Source organism: Thalassophryne amazonica, chromosome 3 (assembly GCF_902500255.1).
Source record: "Thalassophryne amazonica chromosome 3, fThaAma1.1, whole genome shotgun sequence".
NCBI classification, from domain to species: domain Eukaryota; kingdom Metazoa; phylum Chordata; class Actinopteri; order Batrachoidiformes; family Batrachoididae; genus Thalassophryne; species Thalassophryne amazonica.
The window spans coordinates 108771914-108797551 of record NC_047105.1 but is presented as its reverse complement, the minus strand read 5'-3'; the positions used below and the strand labels follow the sequence as shown (position 1 = coordinate 108797551).

General features: G+C 44.4%; 1 protein-coding gene and 1 long non-coding RNA gene across 2 annotated transcripts in view; both read right to left on the bottom strand.

Moving 5' to 3' along the window:
- Nucleotides 1-211: 211 nt before the first annotated feature.
- cyldb (cylindromatosis (turban tumor syndrome), b) overlaps nucleotides 212-25638 on the bottom strand; it is a 33555-nt gene continuing 8128 nt past the window's right edge. The window contains exons 6-14 of the mRNA XM_034167267.1: nucleotides 9222-9354; nucleotides 8950-9054; nucleotides 8573-8652; nucleotides 4450-4516; nucleotides 4234-4366; nucleotides 4017-4125; nucleotides 3785-3903; nucleotides 3503-3707; nucleotides 212-3323 (exon numbers count right to left, since the gene is read on the bottom strand). Of these exons, the coding sequence (XP_034023158.1) occupies nucleotides 3136-3323; nucleotides 3503-3707; nucleotides 3785-3903; nucleotides 4017-4125; nucleotides 4234-4366; nucleotides 4450-4516; nucleotides 8573-8652; nucleotides 8950-9054; nucleotides 9222-9354 (1139 nt within the window). The 3' untranslated portion in view covers nucleotides 212-3135. The remainder of the gene's footprint in view (nucleotides 3324-3502; nucleotides 3708-3784; nucleotides 3904-4016; nucleotides 4126-4233; nucleotides 4367-4449; nucleotides 4517-8572; nucleotides 8653-8949; nucleotides 9055-9221; nucleotides 9355-25638) is intronic.
- LOC117507406 lies at nucleotides 9540-24524 on the bottom strand. The gene is made up of 3 exons (XR_004559709.1): nucleotides 24512-24524; nucleotides 20673-20675; nucleotides 9540-11305 (listed from the first exon to the last, which is right to left on the bottom strand). It is a non-coding gene; the product is annotated as an uncharacterized LOC117507406 (long non-coding RNA).

The window sequence follows — 25638 nt, the reverse complement described above, 5'->3', positions numbered from 1 at the left end:
ATGGCTATCCCTCCGAGTGTGGTCTTTGAGGTTCCTTCCAGCAATCAAAAAACGCCCATGTGCTTGCTTAGAGGGGTTGGTAAGGTTACACCTTACTCTTGTGAAGTGCCAGGGGTGACTTGTGTTGTGACTTGACACTATATAAATAAACTGAATTGTTATAGAACATTGTGACCAATTGGGAAGGTTTTGAACATACGACACAATATGATACGATACAATACGATATACTTTATTATCCCAAAAAAGGGAAATTCATCTTGGACTCATATACTGCATATAATGCACATTAAAAACAATAAAATCAATAAAAACCACATCCAATATAATCCACCCTGCATAAATATGAATATAAAAACACAAAAAACTAACAATATAACAGACAATCCCCCCCATTTTTCACACATCCCATAACCATATAAGTACCACGGAGCCATCACACAGTTCCTGCCGCCTTATGCAGTCTTATTTAAAAGTCTGATAGATGTAGGCACAAATGACTTTTTAAAACGGTTCATCTTAAATTTTGGAACTCTATAGCGCCTACCCGAAGGCAAAAGTTCATATTCTTTATAAAGGATCTGAGACGAGTCAGTCAGTACCCTGTGATCTTGCCTAAGGACAGACTGATCATTTAAAGACTGTAGACCCTGGTACTCCTTCCGTCCCATCATCTTCATAGCAGTGTGGATCAGATGACTTGAGTTTGGTTTTTAGTTGCACAGTGAGGTTACCATACCACACTGACACTCTGAACCTTATCAGACTCTCCAGGACAGTTTGGTAGAATATAAACATGATCCTCTGGTCCACACCAAAAAGTCTGAGTCTGCGTAAAAAGTACGGTCTCTGCTGGATTCGAGTACACAGACTGTCAACATGGACCTTCCAGCTAAAAGTATTATCAAAATGAATTCCTAAGTACTCGTACTTGTATGAGCAAATCTGGCTTATGTGTGTGCTATGTATGACCACCGGACTGTGGTCCCCTACAGACCTAGGGGCCAAGACCATCTCCTTAGAGACATTTAAGATGAGATGGTTGGTGTCACAACACTGAACAAAGTTCTCGATTTCTGAGCGATAAGCTGATGTACACGTGTCTTTGTGCAATAGGCTCAGGATGGCTGTGTCATCTGAAAATATAAAAACATATTTTCCTGGATGAATGTGTGAGCATTTGTTTGTGTACTGTGTGAAGAGAACTGGTGAGCTAACACAGCCGTGTGGAGCACCTGTGCTGATGGTTCTCACCTTCGAGAGAGTGTTACTGACGCTAACACACTGACAGCAGTTAGTTAAAAAAGAAAAATACCATTTGATTCATAAAAAGCGACTGACATTCAAGCAGATGAAGCTGGAGTGTGTGTAAATTGTTCACAAAATTTGGGACACATTGTGATCCACAAAGTGAATAATCAGATGTAGTTTGTACAGGTAGAAGGTAATATGTGTATCTTTTACTTCAGTTATACAGACTACTTTGGTTTTTATTTCATTAGTGCATCTTGAAATAATTTCTGCTTGAATGTGAATTTGGCTGCTTAGTTATTTTGATGCCAAGCACCAGTTAAATTCTCTAATTAAAATTTAATGCAGACTGTCTATTTTTGGAGCAGAGCAACTTCAGTGACCAGAGCTGAAAGCAATCGTGCAGAGGTGCACATTCGCTGTGTGCGGGGGAGATTAGCGAGGCTTTTTAAAATTTTTTTTTGTCTTTTTAACATCATGCACTACAGTGCTTTTCCATCTGAAGTATAATGCTGATGCTCAAATGGCTTTACAATGATGCCTCACATTCCCCCACACAACGATGTTACTGAGCTGCCATGAAATGCACTCGACTGCACACCAGGAGCAACTTGCTGCTCACTCACTAAGGGGATTTGATCTGAGGACCCTCTGGTGTTAAGTCCACCTCTTTAACCACTAGACCATCAACTCCCACATTTATATAATTATCTTTTTTAAAATTATATATGGCTTCTTGTTATAAATTATTTTTCTTACTTCATCATAAATTCACATATCAATCAACCAACCACAAATATTTTATTGGCTGATATAAGTTTTAGTTTAAATCTCACTTGAAGCAGAGATTTTATGGTAAACATGATTTTTGGGCTATGTTTTGCATCTTCTTCCACCAATCAGTTCTAAATGTCAATCAGCTGGAGACTAGTCAGGTATCCACTGCAGCTACATGCAAAACAAAAGTGATATATTTAAGAAGTTGACAAAGCACAAATATGAATAGTTTGTTTCCATTGTGGAATGTTAGGCGAATGAAGCTCGTTTTTCTCATCTTTTCTCATCTCACGATATTGCAGCTCATCATTTCAATCTCCCTCATATCTCTTTTAAGTTCTTTATAAAAGCTGTCATTCCTTTGTTGTTTTTGATGAAATATGGCTGTAATTTAAATGGCCCCATGTATTCATCCGTCCACAAGCACCGTGTCCTATTTGGAGGAATGTCTTTTGACTTTTGACCTAAATGTGACAAATGTGCTTCCATTTCAACTTTACAAAATACTGCTTTGTGGAATTGTCTGAAAAACCGCCTCATGTGAACATATATTTTTTTAGTTCACATTTTAAATTATGTTCTTAGAAGTGTAATGAAAACATGATGACTAACCCAAGTAATATTCTAATATTCCCTCCAACTCTGGTGAAAATTAGTTTCTTCACAAACACACACACACAAACACACACACACACCTGCTTGCATGATCATATGCAGGGTAACAAAGAGGGTTTCTATTCTGCTTTAAACGCACACACAAACATAAAAAACTGCTTGAGCAGACCTTTAATTTACCAAATAACAGGCAAAGAATCAGTCAAGCATGAAGTCATCAAATCACACACACACACATACACACACACACACACACCATCACAAATGTTTGCATAAATAAACAGTATAAGACACATGAGAACAATCATTTCATTTTGTTTTTGCACAACAGTGGTTTCTCTTGAAAGATGTTTTGTCTTTCATGATGCATCAGTGTAAAGTCCTGCTGTGTGCACATAACAATGCTCATAAAACCTTGCTAGTTCAGCAGAGATATAAGGTCATGAACTGTACTGTCCTCGCTGTTACACACTTATAAGGCTCTGGATGTGTTTACTTTGAAAGTGGCTCCACAGGGTTTTGGTATAGACACATGTAGGAGTCGCACAGTAGCCTGCTCACGAGCTCAGGAGCCCGGGCGGGGTCAGACCGGGCCAGCTGCTCCTCTGACTGAGACAGGAAGTCGCCCAACTCTGGACAAGCTCTGATCTCTGGAATGTTGTACCCATTTTGGTCATCACCTGAGAAGTAAGCAGCCATAAGATCATCAGCTCAAGACATGATAAATACTCATGTCGTGCGTCAGAGTGCTCTTATCTGAAATAATCAAGACTGTTATCAGTTTGAGTAACCGCTTCAGAGAACAAGTTGGTGCTTGCACGAACATTCGAGGAAAATGAGTTTCCTGAACATATCTCACCGCATCTGTCTGCCATGCTGTCAAAGAACAGCCACGAGCGGGGATCCGAGCCATATTTTACAAAGGACACATAGTGGCTGGTGTGAATGCAGAGCACAGCAAACAACTCCACTGTGTGCCTGGAAACAGGAGTTTCAACAGGTACGTCTGTCGGCACTGCTAGAGCTTTGGGGGCGTGACCCTCCCTGGTGGGATGACTGTGCACCTGCAGAATAGAGGAAGGATGTTGAAAGATCTATCTCAAATAAAAGCATAACTGGAGTGTTTGTCTGCCAGTCTTACCTGCGTGTTACAGGTTACACAATATTGTTTGATTCTTCCCGGCTGCAGCTTTCGATCAGGCAGACACTGGAGACATTCGTACTCTCCCACACGGCCACAGATGAAGCACTCCCGAGGAGCTGTTAGATAAAGCAGGTAATCCATGAGCAAGTATGCTTATGGATGTTCACAATGCTAGTCCACGTTGATTTAAAATGTATTTGAAGATACAGTCTGAAAAACAGTCCCTCACAATTGTATAGGAGATCTGTAATGTCCAGCTCCAGGGAGGGAATGATGTGAGGAAACATCTTGTACTTGTTTCCGAATCTTGGCATCTGCACAATTAGACAGGACGGGATCTGCGGGAAACACAATCAAAGCCACATTTGGGTTACAGACAGTAGAACCTTTATTCACATCATATCCTTCACATCATCGAGTTCCTTTCTGCTTTAATGAGCACTTACCTCTTCAAACTTGAGGTCACATGACAGACATGATGTGTCCATCAGCTGCTGAACAGTGGGCATCTGTCCCACTTGCTCTTTTTCCAGAAAGATCTGGAATGTGTAGGCGCCATGAGCTCTTTCTCGTCTTGACCTGAGGAGGAAAACACAACTTGAGCAACTGTGCTTTTGCATAATGAAAAAGAAGAGGTTGTGCTTAGTCCTCGCCATGTGTACCGGAGTTTCAGCAGTGGCTCCATGCAGAGGACCTTCTGAAAGAGCAACGTGATGAACTCCTCCGGGTCTGCAGTGAGGCAAAGCACACATAACTCTTTATCACATCACGTGACAAACATTTCTATGTTCATCCTTTAAACACAAGCAGCAGTGACCTTGTTGACCACCAGATCTAGGCTTCGGAAATAAAAGCAAGTGACAATCTCATGTCAAGCTTCCTGTCACTTCAAAGCCACACATATGTTCAGAGAGTCAGCGGGACACACACACACACACACACACACACACACACACACACACACACACACACACACACACACACACACACACACACACACACACACACACACACACACACAGAGAAGACCTGTCTGCTTTGCTTCGATTCATTCACAATCCTTTCTGCATGGCTGTATGTATCTGTTATTCCCCCTCTCCTTGTATGTATATTTCACCGTAGTATGAATCATAGCTGGCTTGTACTCTTATAGACTAGACCACTTTCCACCATTTTTTCAGGAAGCGGCATTTTTGAGTAGAAGTTGGTACCCACTCTTTATGGATGGAATAAACTCTCCTGAATCTTGGAAACATGGATACAAGCTCAAAAAAAAGTACTTATAAATCCATCCCTACATAGGTAAAATTCACTGCTTAGGTGGGTAGGGAGAGTTCCCATGGGTTAAAAAAGCTTTTCAAACCTACCATCCCTAGTTCTCAAGACCAGGCACCTAAGTGGCCCTACTCTACTCTTCCTTTTTTTTTTTTAGATATTTAGATATACCTTAGTATACACTAGTAGAGTTTTACCTTAGAACTGTAATGTATTATAGAAGACATGCCTTACTGAATTTTCATGGGTTCAATTCCCGACTGTGGCCTTTCTGTGTGGAGTTTGCATGTTCTCCCCAAGTTTGCGTGGATTTCCCCCAGGTGCTCCGGTTTCCTCCCACGTCTAAAGATTGTAGGTAGGTAGATTGGAATCTTTAAATTGTCTGTAGGTGTGTGTGTGGGTGTGACTGTTTGTTTGTCTATATGTGGCCCCGCGACAGACTGGCGTCCTGCCCAGCGTGTGCCCCGCCTCGCGCTCCATGACTGCTGGGATGGGCTCCAGCCCCCCGTGACCCTTAATTGGACTAAGCGGTTGAAGGTGTGTGTGAATGTGTGTGTGTGTGTGTGTGTGTGTGTGTGTGTGTGTGTGTGTGTGTGTGTGTGTGTGTGTGTGTGTGTGTGTGTGTGTTATTCAGGAAAATACATTAAAATGTTGAACACTTTACTTAAAATTTTTCATTTATCTACCGTGTACGTTTCTTGTCCATTTAGAAGTTAAAACTACACATGTTAGCTTGGTATCCTATTTTTCCATGAACTTGACCATTTGAACAAGTTAAAAACAATGCTGATCTGCTTTAACTCAAAAATGCTGGTTAACCTTTTATAAAGCCACTTTTCATGAATTCTGTCTAGACAATTAAAAATAGACACAATTTTAACATTGCAGCAACAATTGCCCCCCCTTTCACCCTCCATGAATTAAGGGGCCATACATAGAAGAATAATTAGGCCAACAATGACAGTAATATACAGAAGCATGAAATGCATGAATATACATGAGCATATCTGTGCAGGAAAGCTGTAAATCTATGTGTAAAGAGTAACAGATCTAATGAGATGTGTGATAATGGAAATGATTATGAGTTGCACCAGTGCCACATTCTTCAAACTGCAGGTGTGGCACAATGGGCATGCACAGGGCCTGCAGCTAAGGCAAGCACAAAAGCACAGAGCAGCCCTGCCCTTACAGGAGAGGACATGCACCCTGCAGGTGAAAGCAAAACAGATCCACAAGCACTGGTTATAGGGCACAGGCGCCAACTCCCAAAGCCACACAGGATGTGAAACCACAGAGACAGTTGGACAATGCCCTTCCCACAACAGTCTACCAGGTTGCAGATCAACAACACACCCAGGCATTGCCTCGTCATCCCCCAGGGTTGAGGCCCCTGCACCGGCACCAGCAGGGGGTCCCCCAGCTGCTGTTACCAGGCACATGCAGACTACAGCTGCATTGGAGGCAACCTGTACTTTCTTTCAACTCATCCAAATTATTTTCACAGTGTTTATCTGGCAGTATGACTGTTGTTTGAGTTTTAGGACACAACTGCTGTGAAACAATCAACAAGTAACAGTTTACTTCTGTTATTTAGTACATTTCTATACGGAATCGGTCTGTCTCTCACTGACAACTACAGTGTATCCGGAAAGTATTCACAGCGCTTCAGTTTTTCCACATTTTTTTATGTCACAGCCTTATTCCAAAGTGGTTGAAATAAATTTTTTTCCCTCAAAGTTCTACACACAATACCCCATAATGACAATGTGATTTTTTTAATTTTTTTTTGCAAATTCATAAAAAACAAATTAAGAAATTTTTATTTTGTTTTCATTTTGTTTTTGCACAACGGTGGTTTCTCTTGAAACCAGATCCTTTGCCACGAAGCTCAAAATTGAGCTCAGGTGCATCCTGTTTCCACTGATCATCCTTGAGATGTTTCTACAGATTAATTGGAGTTCACCTCGGGTAAAATCAGTTGACTGGATTTGATTTGGAAAGGCACACACCTGTCGACATATAAGGTCCTGCAGTTGACAGTGCACGTTAGAGCACAAAGCAAGCATAAAGTCAGAGGAATTTTCTGTAAACCTCCAAGACAGGATTTTCTTGAGGCGCAAATCTGGGTAAGAGTACAGAATCATTTCTGCTGCTTTGAAGGTTCCAATGAGCACAGTGGCCTCCATCATACATAAATGGAAAAGGTTTGGCTCCACCAGCACTCTTCCTAGAGCTGGACGCCTGTCTAAAAAGAGCGATCGGGGTGAAGGGTCTTAGTCAGGGAGGTGACCAAGAACCCAATGGTCACTCTGTCAGAGCTCCAGCATTCCTCTGTGGCGAGAGTAGAACCTTTCAAAAAGACAACCATATCTGCAGCAATCCATCAATCAGGCCTGTATGGTAGAGTGGACAGACAGAAGCCACTCCTTAGTTAAAGTCACATGGAAGCCCACCTAGAGTTTGCCAAAAGGCACATGAAGAACTCTCAGACCATCAGAAACTAAATTCTCTGGTCTGATGAGACAAAGATTAAATTCTTTGGTGTGAATGCCAGGTCATGTTTGGAGAAAACCAGGCACCATCCCTACAGTGAAGCATGGTGGTGGCAGCGTCATGCTGTGGGGATGTTTTTCAGCAGCAGGAACTGGGAGACTAGTCAGGATTGAGGGAAAGATGAATGCAGTAATGTACAGAGACATCCTGGATGAAAACCTGATCCAGAGCGCTCTTGACCTCAGACTGGGGTGATGGATTATCTTTCAGGAGCACCATGACCCTAAGCACCCAGCCAAGATATCAAAGGAGTTTCTTCAGGACAACTCTGTGAATGTCCTTGAGTGTCCCAGCCGGGAGAGATCTGAAAATGGCTGTACACTGACGCTCCCCATCCACCTGATGGAGCTTGAGAGGTGCTGCAAAGCGGAATGGGCAAAACTGCCCAAAGATAGGTGCACCAAGCTTGTGGCATCATATTGAAGAAGACTTGAGGCTGTAATTGCTGCCAAAGATGCATCAAAAAAGTATTGAGCAAAGGGTGTGAATCCTTACATACATGTGATTTCTTAGTTGTTTTTTTTTAAATAAATTTGTGAAAATTAAAAAAAAATCTTGTTTCATGTTGTCATTATGGGGTGTTGTGAGTAGAATTTTGAAGGAAAAAAAATGAATTTACTCCATTTTGGAATAAGGCTGTAACATAACAAAATGTGGAAAAAGTGAAGTTCTATGAATCCTTTCCGGATGCACTGTATATCTCCTCTGAACTTCATGTCATACATTTAGCATACACTATCAAAATAACAGGTGGCAGACATATCTACTGGATACTACATAGGCAAGACCAAGTTGCATTATGGATTAACTGGCGCATCAAGGATCACCAGATTTTAATGAGTTGGTCCTTATTATATGTCCTTTTAATTTGGTGAGTTATAAGATAATAATGTGTATGATTTTTTGAGTTATCATGTTAAACTGGAGAGGATTGTTTACAAGACAGTTGTTGCATACCCTTTTCTTCTGTACTGAAGGTGTCACATCCAAGCTGTTTGCGAAAGTTCATCACACTCTCTGCAGGAACGAAGCCTTGCCTGCAAAGAACCATCAGCTATCAGTAAGTAAACATAAGAAGTCACACATTGCACATACCAAAACGCTCACGAATAGATATGAAAGTCACGCCACTTTCATATTTTTTCTGAGAGCACTTTGAAAATTAGACCGTTACTCTATTCATATCACTAAGACAGAAAATAAAGTGTGCTTCAAAATGACATTGTGTAAATCTCATCACGTCTTTGTTCTGCAAAATAGGTGATAATATAAAGTCGAGCGGTAAAAAAAAACACAAAACAAAACAAAAACATTGAGTCAAGCAGTGTTAATACCTGCGTAGATGATTGACTATTTTTCTCAAAGTGCACGTTGTGGGTTGTTCAGCGTCAGCATGCGCGTGACAGACATTATCCAGGGTCATGGATGAGCTGAACAAACTGAAAACAGAAAACTATATTTACTTTTTTCAACCTTTCCAAGAGTTCACATGACCTCCTTCAATAAAAATGACCATCACTGTGACATAACAGTAAATCTGAGCTGAACTGGGAACAGTGTGCAATTTGAGTGCAAATTACCCAGTGGGGCAGTGAACTGGTTTTACCTGAACAGTGTAGCATCAAGATAACAGGAGTTGATGTGACCTTGAATCCCTCTCATTCTTCCCACCAACAAAGACAAGGCTTCTGATTCCGGGATGGGCGGGGCATTCTCCCCTGTATCCTCAAATGGAATATCTGAAGAAATCAATCAAAACACTTAAATGCTAAATCTCTCTGTAACATTTCTCTGTCCAAAAGGGCAAAACTGTTAACTTTTAACCCCCCCCCCAACACACACGTTAGAACAGGAAAAACCAAAGCCATTTAGAAGCCATTATTTCATCAAACTGTGACTTCCTCTTCCTTCAAGGTGAGCATCTTTATAACTGCCCCATTGTGTTGTTCTGAAAGCATGAATTTAGACATACATGAAAAGTGACTGTGCACGATCTGCAGGAGGGAGTGGCGCTCGCTCACAAGCCTTCAAACCAAAACACACTTGCTCGGCTTGTTTCTGTTTGATGTTTTGAAAATTGGAAAGAGTGCCTCTTTTTAAAAATCATCTTGAAAATAAATGATTTTTTTCCCAGTTCTTATCCTTTGTGTTGAGTTATACGCTGCACTCAGTATACGACAGAAGTGAGTACACCTCTGTGCAATATCACTTAAATGTCAAGTGATCCAAAACTGTATCACCTCCTAATAATCACATTATGTCTAAGTCAACTAGTAGACTGTTTCCTCTCATGAACAATGGAAAACAAATAATTTAGAAAGACAATATCTAAAATACAGATCACAAAGCACAAGACCATTGCAAAAAAGTCTGTGCAAATACTTAGAAGCAACATCTAAATTATTACTTTAACAGCTGGGTGTCTCCCCCAAGCAGTCAGGGGATAAATACGTGAACATTTCCAAGTCACTGAATATCTCTTGGAGTTTACTGAAATAAATCAAAACAGTACGGTAGTGTGATTTTATTTAGAGTATCAAATACAGAGTCATAGTAAACTATGCAGATGAGAGAGGGAACCTTCTAGAGGTTGATGAAGACCTAGGAGTCACAAGGTTCTGTGGATATGTGTCATGGTTCATGTTCTGGTCTTCTGCGTTTCTATTTCTTCTAATTTTATCTCCTGCGTGCTATATTTTTAGTGTCTATCTTGTGTTTTGTGCTCCTTAGTGTTGCTATTCTCCTTGTGCTTTTATTTGGACAGTTCTGCTCCTAGTGCATGTTGTTTGCGTCACGTCATGGGCATTCAGGATTCCGGTTTCACATGAACACTCATTTCCCAGTTAACTGAGTTACAGTAAAATTGTCACAAATCCTTCACTCCAATGCCAGATTGTCTCGTTCTTATACCTGCTTTCTCGTTTTTATTTCTAGTGTTTGATCTCCAGTTGCCGATCTCTGTTGCCTCCCTGTTTCTTCCGAGTTTAGCCTGCCGTCTAATGGATTTCCTGCTTGGTGTGTTTAATTACTGTGTGTCGATTGTCTGCTAACGTCGTTGGATTCTCCTTTTCCTGCTGTCCTCACGGACATTGTTGCTGTTTAAACTCATTAATTATGTACCAAATGCACTCCTGTATTACAAACCACATCAACAGCTGTTTCTACCCCAACATTAATGTGAATGGGTGGGTACTTCACATGCTGTAACAGCTTTAGCCAGCTGTAAATAAAGAACATTTGAACTTTTCACTTCTGTTGCTTACTGCTCAGGTGTCTCTAGTTATGCAACAGCCATTACAATATGATTGGAGAAACTGGACACAGGGCAACCTTTGTTTGAAGTGGCACAAAGAAGAACCTTTTTAAAACATAAACATTAAATCTAGGCTCCAGTGTCCTCTGATACATCTGACAAACTAGACCTGAAATTTCACCTCTTCTTCTTAATGTGATCCTTCTTTGTTTCACTCTAACAGCATTTTTACCGGAGGCCATATGGCCATTGGCTATTGTGAAGACCTGGCGTCCGTCTGTATGTCTGTCCGTCTGTCTGTGTTCAGCATAAGTCCAGTTGTTTTACTGCCACAGTCTTCAAATTCACAGGGAACATTCTTGGAACACAGACCTCGGACAAGTTCAAAGATGGCTAACGTTGACATATATTAAGAGGTATTTTGAGAGGTTAAAAACCTGTTCCATTTTTGTTTTTGAGTGGCAGACATGACAGCCAATCAGAGTAGAGCTGTACAGTGGCTGGTGTCTCCAAAACCGCATCGTTTTGTGTGTTGATATACATGCTTCTCATATATTGTGGAAAAGCTAGCGAGAAATACAACCCCAATTCCAATCAAGTTGGGACGTTGTGTGAAATGTAAATAAAAACAGAACACATTTCACAGATTAACATTGTTAAACTGTTGGACTATTTTCACACATTTGTTGACAAAGTGGTGATCCTCGCCCCATCTTTGCTTGTGAACAGCTGAGCCTTTTGGGGATGCTCCTTTTATACCCACTCATGACACTCACAATTAGTGTCCTCAGTTCTTATTGAGTGTTGTTAGAAGGAAAGGTGATGTAACACAGTGGTAAACATACCACCGTCCCAGCTTTTTTGAAACGTGTTAATGTATTGCAGGCATCCATTTCTAAATGAGCAAATATTTGCACAAAAACAATAAAGTTTATCAGTTTGAACATTAAATATCTTGTCTTTGTGGTGTATTCAGTTGAATATAGGTTGAAGAGGATTTGCAAATTATTGCATTCTGTTTTTATTTACATTTTACACAATGTCCCAACTTCATTGGAACTGGGGTTGTACTTATAAAACTGAAAACACCATTTTTGTAACCTAATAACACCTCTGAACTTATTTTGTGGACCTTAGCATGGTGACGTCACAGATTGATAGCAAGCTGCAAAACTGTTTCATTTGTGTGTAAATATATCCTCTTTGTCTTATATTATGTACAATAAATACAAGTGAGAAATATACAGTTCCAAATCTGAAAACGCTGTTTTTAGAACCTAATAATACCTCTGAAGTGATTTAAAAGACATATAACAGGCGTTAGCGTTCAATCTGTTTACTTTAGTTTTTGAGTGGCAAGGGTGACAGCCAATCAGAGTAGCGCTGCACCGTGACGTCACAGTGTGGTTGCTAGTTGCAAACTCAAACTCAGATAGATAGATAGATAGATAGATAGATAGATAGATAGATAGATAGATAGATAGATAGATAGATAGATAGATAGATAGATAGATAGATAAAGTCGAGTTCAGATTTAATGTGAACCCTCCATTGTGACATCTGAGAACATACATCATGAAACTAAATGTTAGCTTTGATCATGGGATGAAAATACATATTTGACATACGACATGGGCCTTCATTTTGACATTTTCATTCTGAGAAAACTAATGTGATAACACAATCACAGTGTATTATCTGCTACATGTTCAACTGGTGTAGAATGATAACGCTGAGATTGTCAGCACACAGTTTAATGGACAAATGTGCTGTTAACCTACGAATCTCACAGCTCTGCTTTAACTCTCACAATTAAAGCCTTAACTCGTACTGACTTGTTATTCTTTACTGTCCTGCTTTTCCAGTTCTATTGAGCAGGGAACGGTAGTGCTTTGGTAAAATTAGAATGTTCACATCTGACAGTTACTGTGTTAATTTCACCAACTCTAATATACGAGGGCTGTCCGTAAAGTATAGGTCCTTTTTATTTTTTTCAAAAACTATATGGATTTCATTCATATGTTTTTACGTCAGACATGCTTGAACCCTCGTGCGCATGCGTGAGTTTTTCCACGCCTGTCGGTGACGTCATTCGCCTGTGAGCACTCCTTGTGGGAGGAGTCGTCCAGCCCCTCGTCGGAATTCCTTTGTCTGAGAAGTTGCTGAGAGACTGGCGCTTTGTTTGATCAAAATTTTTTCTAAACCTGTGAGACACATCGAAGTGGACACGGTTCGAAAAATTAAGCTGGTTTTCAGTGAAAATTTTAACGGCTGATGAGAGATTTTGAGGTGATACTGTCGCTTTAAGGACTTTTCACGGTGCGAGACGTCGCTCAGCGCTCTCAGGCAGCGTCATCAGCCTGTTTCAAGCTTAAAACCTCCACATTTCAGGCTCTATTGATCCAGGACGTCGTGAGAGAACAGAGAAGTTTCAGAAGAAGTCGGTTTCAGCATTTTATCCGGATATTCCACTGTTAAAGGAGATTTTTTTAATGAAAGACGTGCGGACGGGTCCGCGCGTCGGGACGCAGCCGACGCGGTGCGGCGGCACAGGAAAAACACCTGTTGGGAAAGTGTAGGTACACAGACCTACAACAGGGGGCGCAAATGAACGGACAATGGAGGAGGTCAAATAACAACACTTTACTGTTGTGAATGGGCACAACAAATACAACAGATTACAACAATAGACAAAAGCCAAATCACAAAAGGTGTCGTGTGGGCAGGCTCGAAGATAGGAGACGGCAGTCCAAAGCAGAACCGGAACCACACGATTTCCTCCGCCACCAGACCCCGGGAATACTGGAGCCGCCAAGTCCCGAACTCCCAGGTGGCCACTGCCTCCGCGTGTCGGACCTGGTACTGCTGGCGAGGAACAAAAAACAATTAAATGTGGGTGCGTTTGCACCCAGCAATCCGCACAGCAGGAAAACTACCTCCACCTCTCGTTGGAAAAGGAGTCGCACAAAAGTCACAAAAGATCACTGTCAAACAGTCAGCTGAGTACGTTACCTTCCAGGTAGAACGATATCTCGGCAAAGAGGTGGAGACGTCGTCCTGCTGATGTACCCCTGCCGATCAGATGATTGGTAACAGCTGTTGCAGGTGATGCGTGACAGCTGTCAGCCTGGCTGCTCCTGTGAGGCGGCTGCGCCCTCTGGTGCCTGGAGCCCGCACTCCAGACAGGGCGCCCTTTGGTGGTGGGCCAGCAGTACCTCCTCTTCTGGCGGCCCACACAACAGGACCCCCCCCCCCTCAACGGGCGCCTCCAGGCTTGTCCGGGTGGCGGCGGTAGAAATTGGCCAGGAGGGCCGGGTCCAGGATGAAGCTCCTCTTCACCCAGGAGCGTTCTTCGGGGCCGTACCCCTCCCAGTCCACCAAATACTGGAAGCCCTGGCCCATCCTACGGACATCCAAGAGCCGGCGTACCGTCCAAGCCGGCTTGCCATCAATGATCCGGGCAGGAGGCGGCGCCGGACCCGGAGTACAGAGGGGTGAGGTGTGATGTGGTTTGATTCGGGACACATGAAACACAGGATGGATCCGCAGTGAGGTTGGAAGCTGAAGCCTCACTGCGGCTGGACTGATGACCTTACGGATTTTGAAAGGGCCGATGTAACGGTCCTGTAGCTTGGGGGAGTCCACTTTGAGGGGAATGTCCTTTGTGGATAACCACACCTCCTGCCCTGGCCGATACGCAGGGGCCGGGGTCCGCCGACGGTCTGCATGGGCTTTTGCCCTCGTCCGGGCCTTTAGCAAAGCAGAACGGGCGGCATGCCACACCCGACGGCACTTCCGTAGGTGGGCCTGGACCGAGGGCACACCGACCTCTCCCTCAACCACCGGAAACAACGGGGGCTGATACCCCAGACACACCTCAAAAGGGGAGAGGCCGGTGGCTGAAGACACCTGGCTGTTATGGGCATACTCGATCCAGGCCAAATGGGTACTCCAGGCCGCCGGGTGCGCGACAGTCACGCAGCGCAAGGCCTGTTCCACCTCCTGGTTTACCCGTTCTGCTTGCCCGTTGGTCTGAGGGTGGTACCCGGACGAGAGACTCACCGTGGCCCCCAGTTCCCGGCAGAAGCTCCTCCAGACTTGCGAGGAGAACTGGGGACCGCGATCGGAGACGATGTCTGTTGGAATCCCATGCAGCCGGACGACGTGGTGGACCAGGAGATCCGCTGTCTCCTGGGCTGTTGGGAGCTTCGGGAGGGCCACGAAGTGGGCCGCCTTGGAGAATCGGTCCACTATCGTGAGGATGGTGGTGTTACCCTGGGACGGCGGGAGGCCCGTGACAAAATCCAGGCCGATGTGGGACCAGGGGCGATGAGGCACAGGCAGCGGCTGGAGTAGTCCCGATGCCCTGCGATGGTCAGCCTTGCCACTGGCGCAGGTGGTGCAGGCCTGGATATAATCCCGGACGTCGGCCTCTAGGGACGCCCACCAGAAGCGCTGCCGGACAACTGCCACGGTTCTTCGCACCCCTGGATGACAGGAGAGCTTGGAGCCGTGACAGAAGTCCAGGACTGCAGCCCTAGCTTCTGGTGGGACGTATAGTTTGTTCTTCGGCCCAGTTCCGGGGTCCGGGCTTCGTGCCAGGGCCTCCTGGACGGTTCTCTCTACGTCCCAGGTGAGGGTGGCCACGATAGTGGACTCCGGGATGATGGTTTCCGGTGGATCCGACAACTCCGCTTTGACTTCATCTTCATGTACCCGGGACAAGGCATCCGATCTCTGGTTTTTGGTCCCGGGACGGTAGGTGATCCGGAAGTCAAAACGGCCGAAGAACAGTGACCAGCGGGCTTGCCTGGGGTTCAGCCGCTTGGCGGTCCTGATATACTCCAGGTTCCGGTGGTCAGTGAAAACCGTGAATGGCACGGACGTTCCCTCCAACAGATGTCTCCACTCTTCAAGAGCCTCTTTCACCGCAAGGAGTTCTCGATTGCCAACGTCATAGTTCCGTTCGGCCGGGGTCAACCTGCGGGAAAAATAGGCACACGGGTGAAGGACCTTATCGGTCTTCCCGCTCTGGGAAAGCACAGCTCCTATCCCTGAGTCCGAGGCGTCCACTTCAACCACTAACTGGCGACTAGGATCGGGCTGCACCAGAACGGGTGCAGACGAGAAGCGTCGTTTCAACTCCTTGAACGCGGCATCGCAACGATCCGACCAGGTGAAGGGGACTTTTGGTGAGGTCAGGGCTGTCAGGGGGCTAACTACCTGACTGTAGCCCTTAATGAACCTCCTGTAGAAATTTGCAAAGCCGAGGAACTGTTGCAGCTTCCTACGGCTAGTGGGTTGGGGCCAGTCTCTCACCGCCGCAACCTTGGCCGGATCAGGAGCGACGGAGTTGAGGGAGATGATAAACCCCAGGAAGGACAAAGAAGTGCGGTGAAACTCGCACTTCTCACCCTTCACAAACAGCCGGTTCTCCAACAACCGCTGCAGGACCTGACGTACATGCCGGACATGAGTCTCAGGATCCGGAGAAAAGATGAGTATATCGTCTAGATATACGAAGACGAATCGGTGCAGGAAATCCCGCAAGACATCATTAACCAATGCTTGGAACGTCGCGGGGGCGTTTGTGAGGCCGAACGGCATGACCAGGTACTCAAAGTGACCTAAGGGGGTGTTAAATGCCGTCTTCCACTCGTCTCCCTTCCGGATCCGAACCAGGTGATATGCATTTCTAAGATCTAGCTTTGTGAATATTTAGGCTCCATGCAGGGGCGTGAACATTGAATCCAACAAGGGCAACGGGTATCGATTACGAACCGTGATTTCGTTCAGTCCCCTATAATCAATGCATGGACGAAGTCCGCCATCTTTTTTACCCACAAAAAAGAAACCTGCACCCATCGGGGAGGTGGAATTCCGGATCAACCCGGCGGCTAAAGAGTCCCGGATGTAGGTCTCCATTGATTCACGCTCAGGTCGTGAGAGGTTGTACAGCCTGCTGGACGGAAACTCAACGCCTGGAACCAAATCAATGGCACAATCGTACGGACGGTGGGGGGGAAGGGTGAGCACCAGATCCTTACTGAACACATCCACAAGGTCATGGTACTCCACTGGCACCGTCCCCAGATTGGGCGGGACTCTGACCTCCTCCTTAGCCTGGGAACCGGGAGGAACCGAGGAAACTAAACATACCTGATGGCAGGTCTCGCTCCACTGAACCACTACCCCGGACGGCCAATCGATCCGGGGATTGTGTTTTAACATCCAGGGGAACCCTAGAATCACGCGGGAGGTGGCAGGAGTCACAAAAAACTCGATCTCCTCCCGGTGATTTCCTGACACCACCAGAGTTACTGGTGGTGTCTTATGTGTGATTAGAGGGAGTAGGGAGCCATGTAGTGCCCGCACCTGCACAGGCGAGGTAAGCACCACCAGAGGGAGCCCTACCTCCCTGGCCCATCTGCTGTCTAACAGATTCCCTTCAGAGCCCGTGTCCACCAGTGCTGGGGCCTTCAGGGTTAAATCCTCATAAAGGATTGTCACTGGGAGTCGTGTGGCAATATGGGTGTGTCCTACGTGAATGTTTTGGCCCACCCCTAACCCAGTGTCTAGGGGCGGGCGTTGGTGTTTTAACCGCTCGGGGCAGTCCCTTACTTGATGCTCTATTGAGCCACAAACAAAGCACGCTCTGCGGGCCAGCCTCCTCTGTCTATCTGGTGCCCTAAATGTGGCCCTGCTCGTGTCCATAGCTTCGTCAACAGGGGGAGCTGTCACCACACGGAGCGTAGAGGCCGTGGAGCGTGGGGAGGGCGGAACTCGGTCGGAACCGGAAGGGAGAGGGACGGCGCGTGCCCGGCCACGCCCTTCGTCTCGTTCCCGACGGCGTTCTTCTAACCGATTGTCTAATCGTATAACGAGATCAATAAGCCCGTCTAAATCCCGCGGTTCGTCCTTGGCCACCAGGAGCTCCTTCGGGACCAACGACAGTCCGTTTACGAAGGCGGCGCGGAGGGCAGTGTTATTCCAGCCGGACCTCGCAGCCGCGATGCGGAAGTCGACTGCATAAGCAGCTGCGCTCCGGCGCCCCTGTCTCATTGACAGCAGCACGGCTGAAGCGGTCTCTCCTCTATTTGGGTGATCGAACACTGTTCTGAACTCCCTCACAAACCCATCATATGTCAGAAGGAGCCGTGAATTTTGCTCCCAGAGCGCTGTAGCCCAAGCGCGTGCCTTGCCGCGAAGCAGATTAATCACATAAGCTATCTTACTAGCATCAGTCGCGTACATGACGGGACGTTGTGCGAAGACGAGCGAACACTGCATAAGAAAGTCCGCGCATGTCTCCACACAACCCCCGTACGGCTCTGGAGGGCTTATGTATGCTTCAGGGGAAGGTGGGAGGGGTCGTTGAACGACCTGTGGAACGTCACTGTTGCGCACAGGATCGACAGGAGGGGGAGCAGCAGCAGCGCCCTGAGGGCGCACCTCCACCTGCGCGGCGAGAGCCTCCACCCTGCGGTTAAGGAGGACGTTCTGCTCGGTCATCAGATCCAGCCGAGCCGTAAAAGCGGTGAGGATTCACTGCAACTCACTGACCATTCCTCCTGCAGACGCCTGTGCGCCCTGCTCTTCCATTGGCCGTTCAACAGCCGGTTGACGCCCCTCGGGGTCCATGACGTTGGCCGAGATATCCTGTTGGGAAAGTGTAGGTACACGGACCCACAACAGGGGGCGCAAATGAACGGACATTGGAGGAGGTCAAATAACAACACTTTACTGTTGTGAATGGGCACAACAAATACAACAGATTACAACAATAGACAAAAGCCAAATCACAAAAGGTGTCGTGTGGGCAGGCTCGAAGATAGGAGACGTCTGTCCAAAGCAGAACCGGAACCACACGATTTCCTCCGCCACCAGACCCCGGGAATACTGGAGCCGCCAAGTCCCGAACTCCCAGGTGGCCACTGCCTCCGCGTGTCGGACCTGGTACTGCTGGCGAGGAACAAAAAACAATTAAATGTGGGCGCGTTTGCACCCAGCAATCCGCACGGCAGGAAAACTACCTCCACCTCTCGTTGGAAAAGGAGTCGCACAAAAGTCACAAAAGATCACTGTCAAACAGTCAGCTGAGTACGTTACCTTCCAGGTAGAACGATATCTCGGCAAAGAGGTGGAGACGTCGTCCTGCTGATGTACCCCTGCCGATCAGATGATTGGTAAAAGCTGTTGCAGGTGATGCGTGACAGCTGTCACCCTGGCTGCTCCTGTGAGGCGGCTGCGCCCTCTGGTGCCTGGAGCCCACACTCCAGACAGGGCGCCCTCTGGTGGTGGGCCAGCAGTACCTCCTCTTCTGGCGGCCCACACAACAACACCTCCGTGTTGATAACCATTTGTTAAAATCCAGGCGGCTTTTGATGGCTTTCAGTGAAGTGAGTATATGAGAAATTGTTTATCAGCTGGAGATGTTCCAACTTGTCCTTAAGGCTTCCAGCAGAGGTGTTTTTCCTGTGGCGGAGCGTCGCGGCGGCTGCACGTCTTTCATTAAAAAAATCTCCTTTAACAGTGGAATATCCGGATAAAATGCTGAAACCGACTTCTTCTGAAACTTCTCTGTTCTCTCACGACGTCCTGGATCAACAGAGCCTGAAATGTGGAGGTTTTAAGCTTGAAACAGGCTGATGACGGCGCCTGAGAGCGCTGCGCGACGTCTCGCACCGTGGGAAGTCCTTAAAGCGAAGGTATCACCTCAAAATCTCTCATCAGCTGTTAAAATTTTCACTGAAAACCAGCTTAATTTTTCGAACCGTGTCCACTTCGATGTGTCTCACAGGTTTAGACAAAATTTTGATCAAACAAAGCGCCAGTCTCTCAGCAACTTCTCAGACAAAGGAATTCCGACGAGGGGCTGGACGACTCCTCCCACAAGGAGTGCTCACAGGCGAATGACGTCACCGACAGGCGTGGAAAAACTCACGCATGCGCACGAGGGTTCAAGCATGTCTGACGTAAAAACATATGAATGAAATCCATATAGTTTTTGAAAAAAATAAAAAGGACCTATACTTTACGGACCAGCCCTCGTATTTATGATATGATACCAGGATTATGTTATCTCTTTTCAGTGATCAATGTATTGTGGAATGAAAAGTCAAATTGGAGGACAGAATTGAACAACCAATATATAGACCTGGGTTTGATTCCCAGTGAACCTACATGTCTGTGTCCTAAGACAAGACACTTCATCTGCATTCTCCCAGTCCACCCAGCTGTAAACAGGTAGTCATAGACTCTCATCCACTTCATGCTATGAAATCTGGACACCAAAGGGACTCAGAGCCCATATAAGGTCTATGATCTTCTTCTTCTTCATGCCCAAAAAGCAGTTTCTCTGTGACACTTCAAGTCTGGACTGAGCTGTAAGTTGGCAAAAAGGAGGGCAAGAAGTTGGTGGGAGCCAGTTCTGTGCCGCTTCCCATCCAGGGCAATATGCCTTCAACCTAACCCAACTAGACTTCTTAAGGTACCACCACTGTGCTCTTAAGTGACCACAAATATATTACTTTTAGCTGGCAGGTGCAGTATTGTGGGTCAGGAGGTGTGAGTAGTATTAAGGAAACATATCCTCAAAAATTTAAAATAATTTGGTATCTGGCCTCAAAATCTCTGCCATTCTCTAGAGAGTCTGTGATTTTCAAACAGTGGAACCCACACATAACGACCCGAGCATGAACCCACAGCAAATTTCTGAGAAATATTACAAAGCTAAAAAGGCTCCACATTTTTTTTTTAAACTGTAATTTTAATATTAGAGGGCACAAAATGTTTAAAATCAACTCACTTTGATATGACAGAAAGAATGAAGTAAGTGTCAATATTTTTTCCACAAGTGTAAAGCAACTGGGGGGCAGAGCTATATGATCGAAGCTAACGTTTTCATGAGTGGTTTAGTTTTTCAGCCAAGTATGAAAATGTCAGCGAGCTCATTAGCTTTCACTAAATTTAGTTCTGCTAACTTTAAATCTGTTTAGTGTGTGTGTGTTTTATATACATATACAGTGAGGCAAATAAGTATTTGATCCACTGTCAATTTTGCAAGTTTTTCCACCTACAAAGAATGGAGAGGTACACTTCAACTGTGAGAGACAGAATCTAAAAAATATCCTGAAAATCACATTGTATTATTTTTAAATAATTAATTTGACTTTTTTTTTTGCATGAAATAAGTATTTGATCCCCTACCAACCTGCAAGACTTCTGGCTCTCACAAACCTGTTAATTTTTCTTTAAGAAGCCCTCTTATTCTGCACTCTTTACCTGTATTAACTGCACCTGTTTGAACTTGTTACCTGTATAAAAGACACCTGTTCACACACTCAGTCAATCACACTCCAACCTGTCCACCATGGCCAAGACCAAAGAGCTGTCTAAGGACACCAGGGACAAAATTATAGACCTGCACAAGGCTGGGATGAGCTACGGGACAACAGGCAAGCAGCTTGGTAGAAGACAACAACTGTGGGGCTCCATGCAAGATCTTACCTCATGAGGTAAGGATGATTCTGAGAAAGCCCAGAACTACAAAGGAGGACCTGGAGAGAGGTGGAACCACAGTGACAAAGATTAAATTAATAACACACTACGTTGTCATGGTTTAAAGTACTGCAGGGCAGCAAGGTCCCCCTGCTCAAGCCAACACATAGCCAGGCCTGTCTGACATTGACCAGTGACCATCTGGATGATCCAGAGGAGGCATGGGCAGAAGGTCATGTGGTCAGAGGAAACCAAAATAGAGCTTTTTGGTATCAACTCCCTCTCTCCATTGAGAACAATCTCAAGGAACACCGTCCCAACCATGAAGCATGGCGGGTGGAAACATCATACTCTGGGGGTGCTGTTCTGCAACGGGGACCGGACGACTCTGACCTGTATGAAGGGCGGATGGATGGGGTCATGTATTGCGAGATTTGGCAAACACACTCCTTCCCTCAGTAAGAGCACTGAATATGGGTCATGACTGGGTCTTCCAGCATGAAATGACCCAAACAACAGTAACCAGGGCAACTAAGGAGTGGCTCCGCAAGAAGCATTTCAAGGTCCTGGAGTGGCCAAGGCCAGTCTCCAGACCTGGAACTTCACAGAACATCTTTGGAGGGAGCTGAAACTCGAAACCTGAAAGATCTGGAGAGCTTTCTGGGAGGAGTGGACCAAAATCTCTGCTGCAGGTGCAAACTTGGTCAAGAACTGCAGGAAACGCCTAACCTCTGGAACTGCAAACAAAGGTTTCTGTACTAAATATTAAAATCTGTTTTTATATTATATCAAATACTATTTCATGCAATAAACTGGAATTAATTATTTAAAAATCATACAATGTGAATCTGATTTTTTTTTTTAGATTCTGTCTCTCACAGTTTAAGTCTAACCTACGATAACAATTACAGACCTCTCCATTCCTGTAAGTGGGAAAACTTGCAAAACTGACAGTGGATCAAATACTTATTTGCCTATCTCGGCTTTCAGTACTTACCAGTTGAGTGAGTATAAGCGAAATTGTGGAGAGCTGGGCATGTCCCAACTTGTCCTCTGGCATCCGAACGGAGTGTGTTCCTTTTGTCACGCTTCATCAGCGAATCGGTTGTGATGCGCAAAGCCTCCGCCGGGCGGCTTTCCATGACAAAAATCTCTTGTTAAAGTGAAATCTGCGGAAAATGGCTGATGTCAGCTCTTGTGATAACCAGAGAAATGCACACGACGGTTTCCCGGCTCCACACAGCCATCCCTTTAGAAATGATGTGGTGGTTTCTGCTCTCGCTGGTGGCTCGGAGCGCGCGCACCGTGCGCCATTGTGGAGCCGTCCTTAAAGCTGTAGTAACACTCCTTATTCTCTGTGAAGCCCGTAATTTTTCACCGAAAGCCAGATACATTTTTCGAATGGTTTCCAGCTGCCAGTCTCTAACAGTTTCTGAAAAAATTCTGATGGAAAAAAGCCCAAACATTCCGCCATTTCCTCGCAATGAAAACAAACGGACGAGAGGGGTGGAGCAGTGCTCACTCAAAGCCTGCCCACAGGTGAATGACGCAACTGACAGGCATGGAAACACTCACGCATGCGCACGACGGTCAAGCTTGGCTGACGTATAAAACACTATGAATCAAATCCATATAGTTTTTGAAAAAAATAAAAAGGTTCTGTTACTTTTCTAAACAGACCTCGTATATAAAGGTTAGCAGTCAAATATGGGCACCCTAAAAATCATAAATGTTTGTGCATTTTGGAGCTTATACATCATTTGGACTAATGTCACAGGGGGCATTTATTGATAAATATTCTAATTTCAGAGAGCTTATTTATCACCAAGTTTACAACTGGTGCTTGACCAGTTGGATTTTTTTTTTTTTTCCCCTGTCTGTATTATAGTATGGTAAATGCACACTGGCCAGAACCATTGTCCATTAATACACATATATGCAATTTATTCTGCAAGACAGAAGGTATGTAGTGCGTGATGTGAACGTGGTGTGCATGTGTAACCCCCATCCGCCCTTCCCTAATCAGCAACATCCTACTCAAAGCCAACCGACACATTCTATCAGGAGGGCGACCACCGTAACAACACAACGACAGACAAGAACGAAAGACAAGTGGTGAAGCCAACAACTGTGAATGAACTGTGTTTCAGATATCTGTTGTATTAATTATTTGAAACAAGATGAGGCCAGTTAGTTCCAAGACAGGCCAGCCTTAAAAATATGTTGGTTGCATAAAACATTCTAGAAAAAATGGTGAAGGCAGGGAACAGAAATGTTTTTTTTGACATGGATAGTATTGAAAAATATATAAATTTGTGTGCATGTAATATATTGTCAAATATCTGTAAATAAATTAACAAGTGGCTCTGGATTTCAAGCTGTATGTGCACACATTTGATTTTTTTTTTTTTTTTTTTTTTTTTTTTTTTTGTCATTTAGCAGGATTCTTCACAAAATTTGTGTGGAAAAAATACAAAATTGAGAAACCCTGTATAAAATTTTCTAACAGGCTAAGGTTGGCCTCGGGTGCAAATACATTTTCTCAATTCAATTCAATTCCAACAGATTTGTAAGCAATTCCAATTCGGTTGAAATATTGCAATTACTCCAGTAATTTACACAAAGCAACAAGAATGAAATCTTTACTCTTTTTGAGGCAAAAACATGTTGTGGTTCCCATTATGAGCAGTGAGTGATCAGAGCAGATGAGGAAGTTGAGTCACTTTTATGCATTACAGTATGGACCTTGTTATCCTACACTGGTCAGATTTGGTTTTATTTCAAAGTGATTACAATTGAGCAGTTGCCATTATAATATTGTATTGAAACAGGGTTGGTGATTTAACTGAATAACTGAACTTGCATAATGTGTGAAAGTGGTACCCCTGCATTTTAATGTAATTGTACCTAAAACAGCAACAGACCACAGCCAAAACCAGCTGGAAGTCCACAGCTCCACATGGGGTGAATGAAAATGCAGATCTGGCTGGGATTTATTATCTTGCTTTGTTTAAATTACGAGTATGAGGGGCTGCATAATGACACAGGTCAGACCTTACTTGTGTGAAGCGCCTTGAGGCAACTTTGTTGTGATTTGGTGCTATATAATTGAAAATAAATTGATTTTGAGGTTAAGCAGACACCTTTCTGTTTTATGATAACAATAACATTTTATTATGTCCGCCAAGGAAGTAATAAAATCACCTGCGTTTATTTGTCTGTCTGTCTGTCTGTCTGTAATTACGTCAAAACTACTGCACGGATTTTGACGAAATTTTCAACACAGATAGATATTAGGCCCTGGAAAACTCCATTAAATTTTGAAGGTGATCTGGATCTGGATCCGGATTCTGGATCATGTTTCACTTTATATAGTCTTTGAAGGATTACGTCAAAACTACTGATAGATATTAGGCCATGGAAGAGACTGTTAAATTTTGGAGGTAATCTAGATCCGGATTCTGAATCAAGTTTCAATTTATATAGGCTTTGATGGATTACTGTTAGCAGGATTACATCAAAACTACTGCATGGATTTTGACGAAATTTTCAACACAGATAGATATTAGGCCATGGAAAACTCCATTAAATTTTGAAGGTGATCTGGATCCGGATCCAGATTCTGGATCAAGTTTCACTTTATATAATCTTTGAAGGATTATGTCAAAACTACTTCACGGATTTTCACCAAATTTTCATCATGGATACATATTAGGCCATGAAAGATTCCATTAAATTTTGGAGGTGATCTGGATCCGAATCCAGATTCTGGATCAAGATGTCACTTTATGTGCACTTTGAAGGATTACGTAAAAACTACTCCAGGCTTTGATGGATTACTGTTAGCAGAATTACGTCAAAACTACTGCACGGATTTTGACAAGATTTTCAACACAGATAAATATTAGGCTATAAAAGACCTCCATTAATTTTGGAGTTGATCCGGATCTGAATACAGATTCTGAATCAACGATTTCTCTTTACAATATGCTTGGAGGATTACTTCAAAACTACTTCACAGATTCTCTCAAAATTTGCACCAAGATAGATAATAGGGCATGGAAGACTCCATTAAATTTGGAGGTGATTTGTATCCGGATGTCGGATGTCAGAAATCTCTGACTGCTCCTGTTTCCCGAATATCCCCTCTCAATTGTGAGTTTTTGTTTTCATTCATTATATCTTCCAAGAGACCTGCCAACAAATAATACAGCATTCCATTTGATCATGTGAGGCTGGTTAAACAATGTTATTTATTTTATTAAAATAC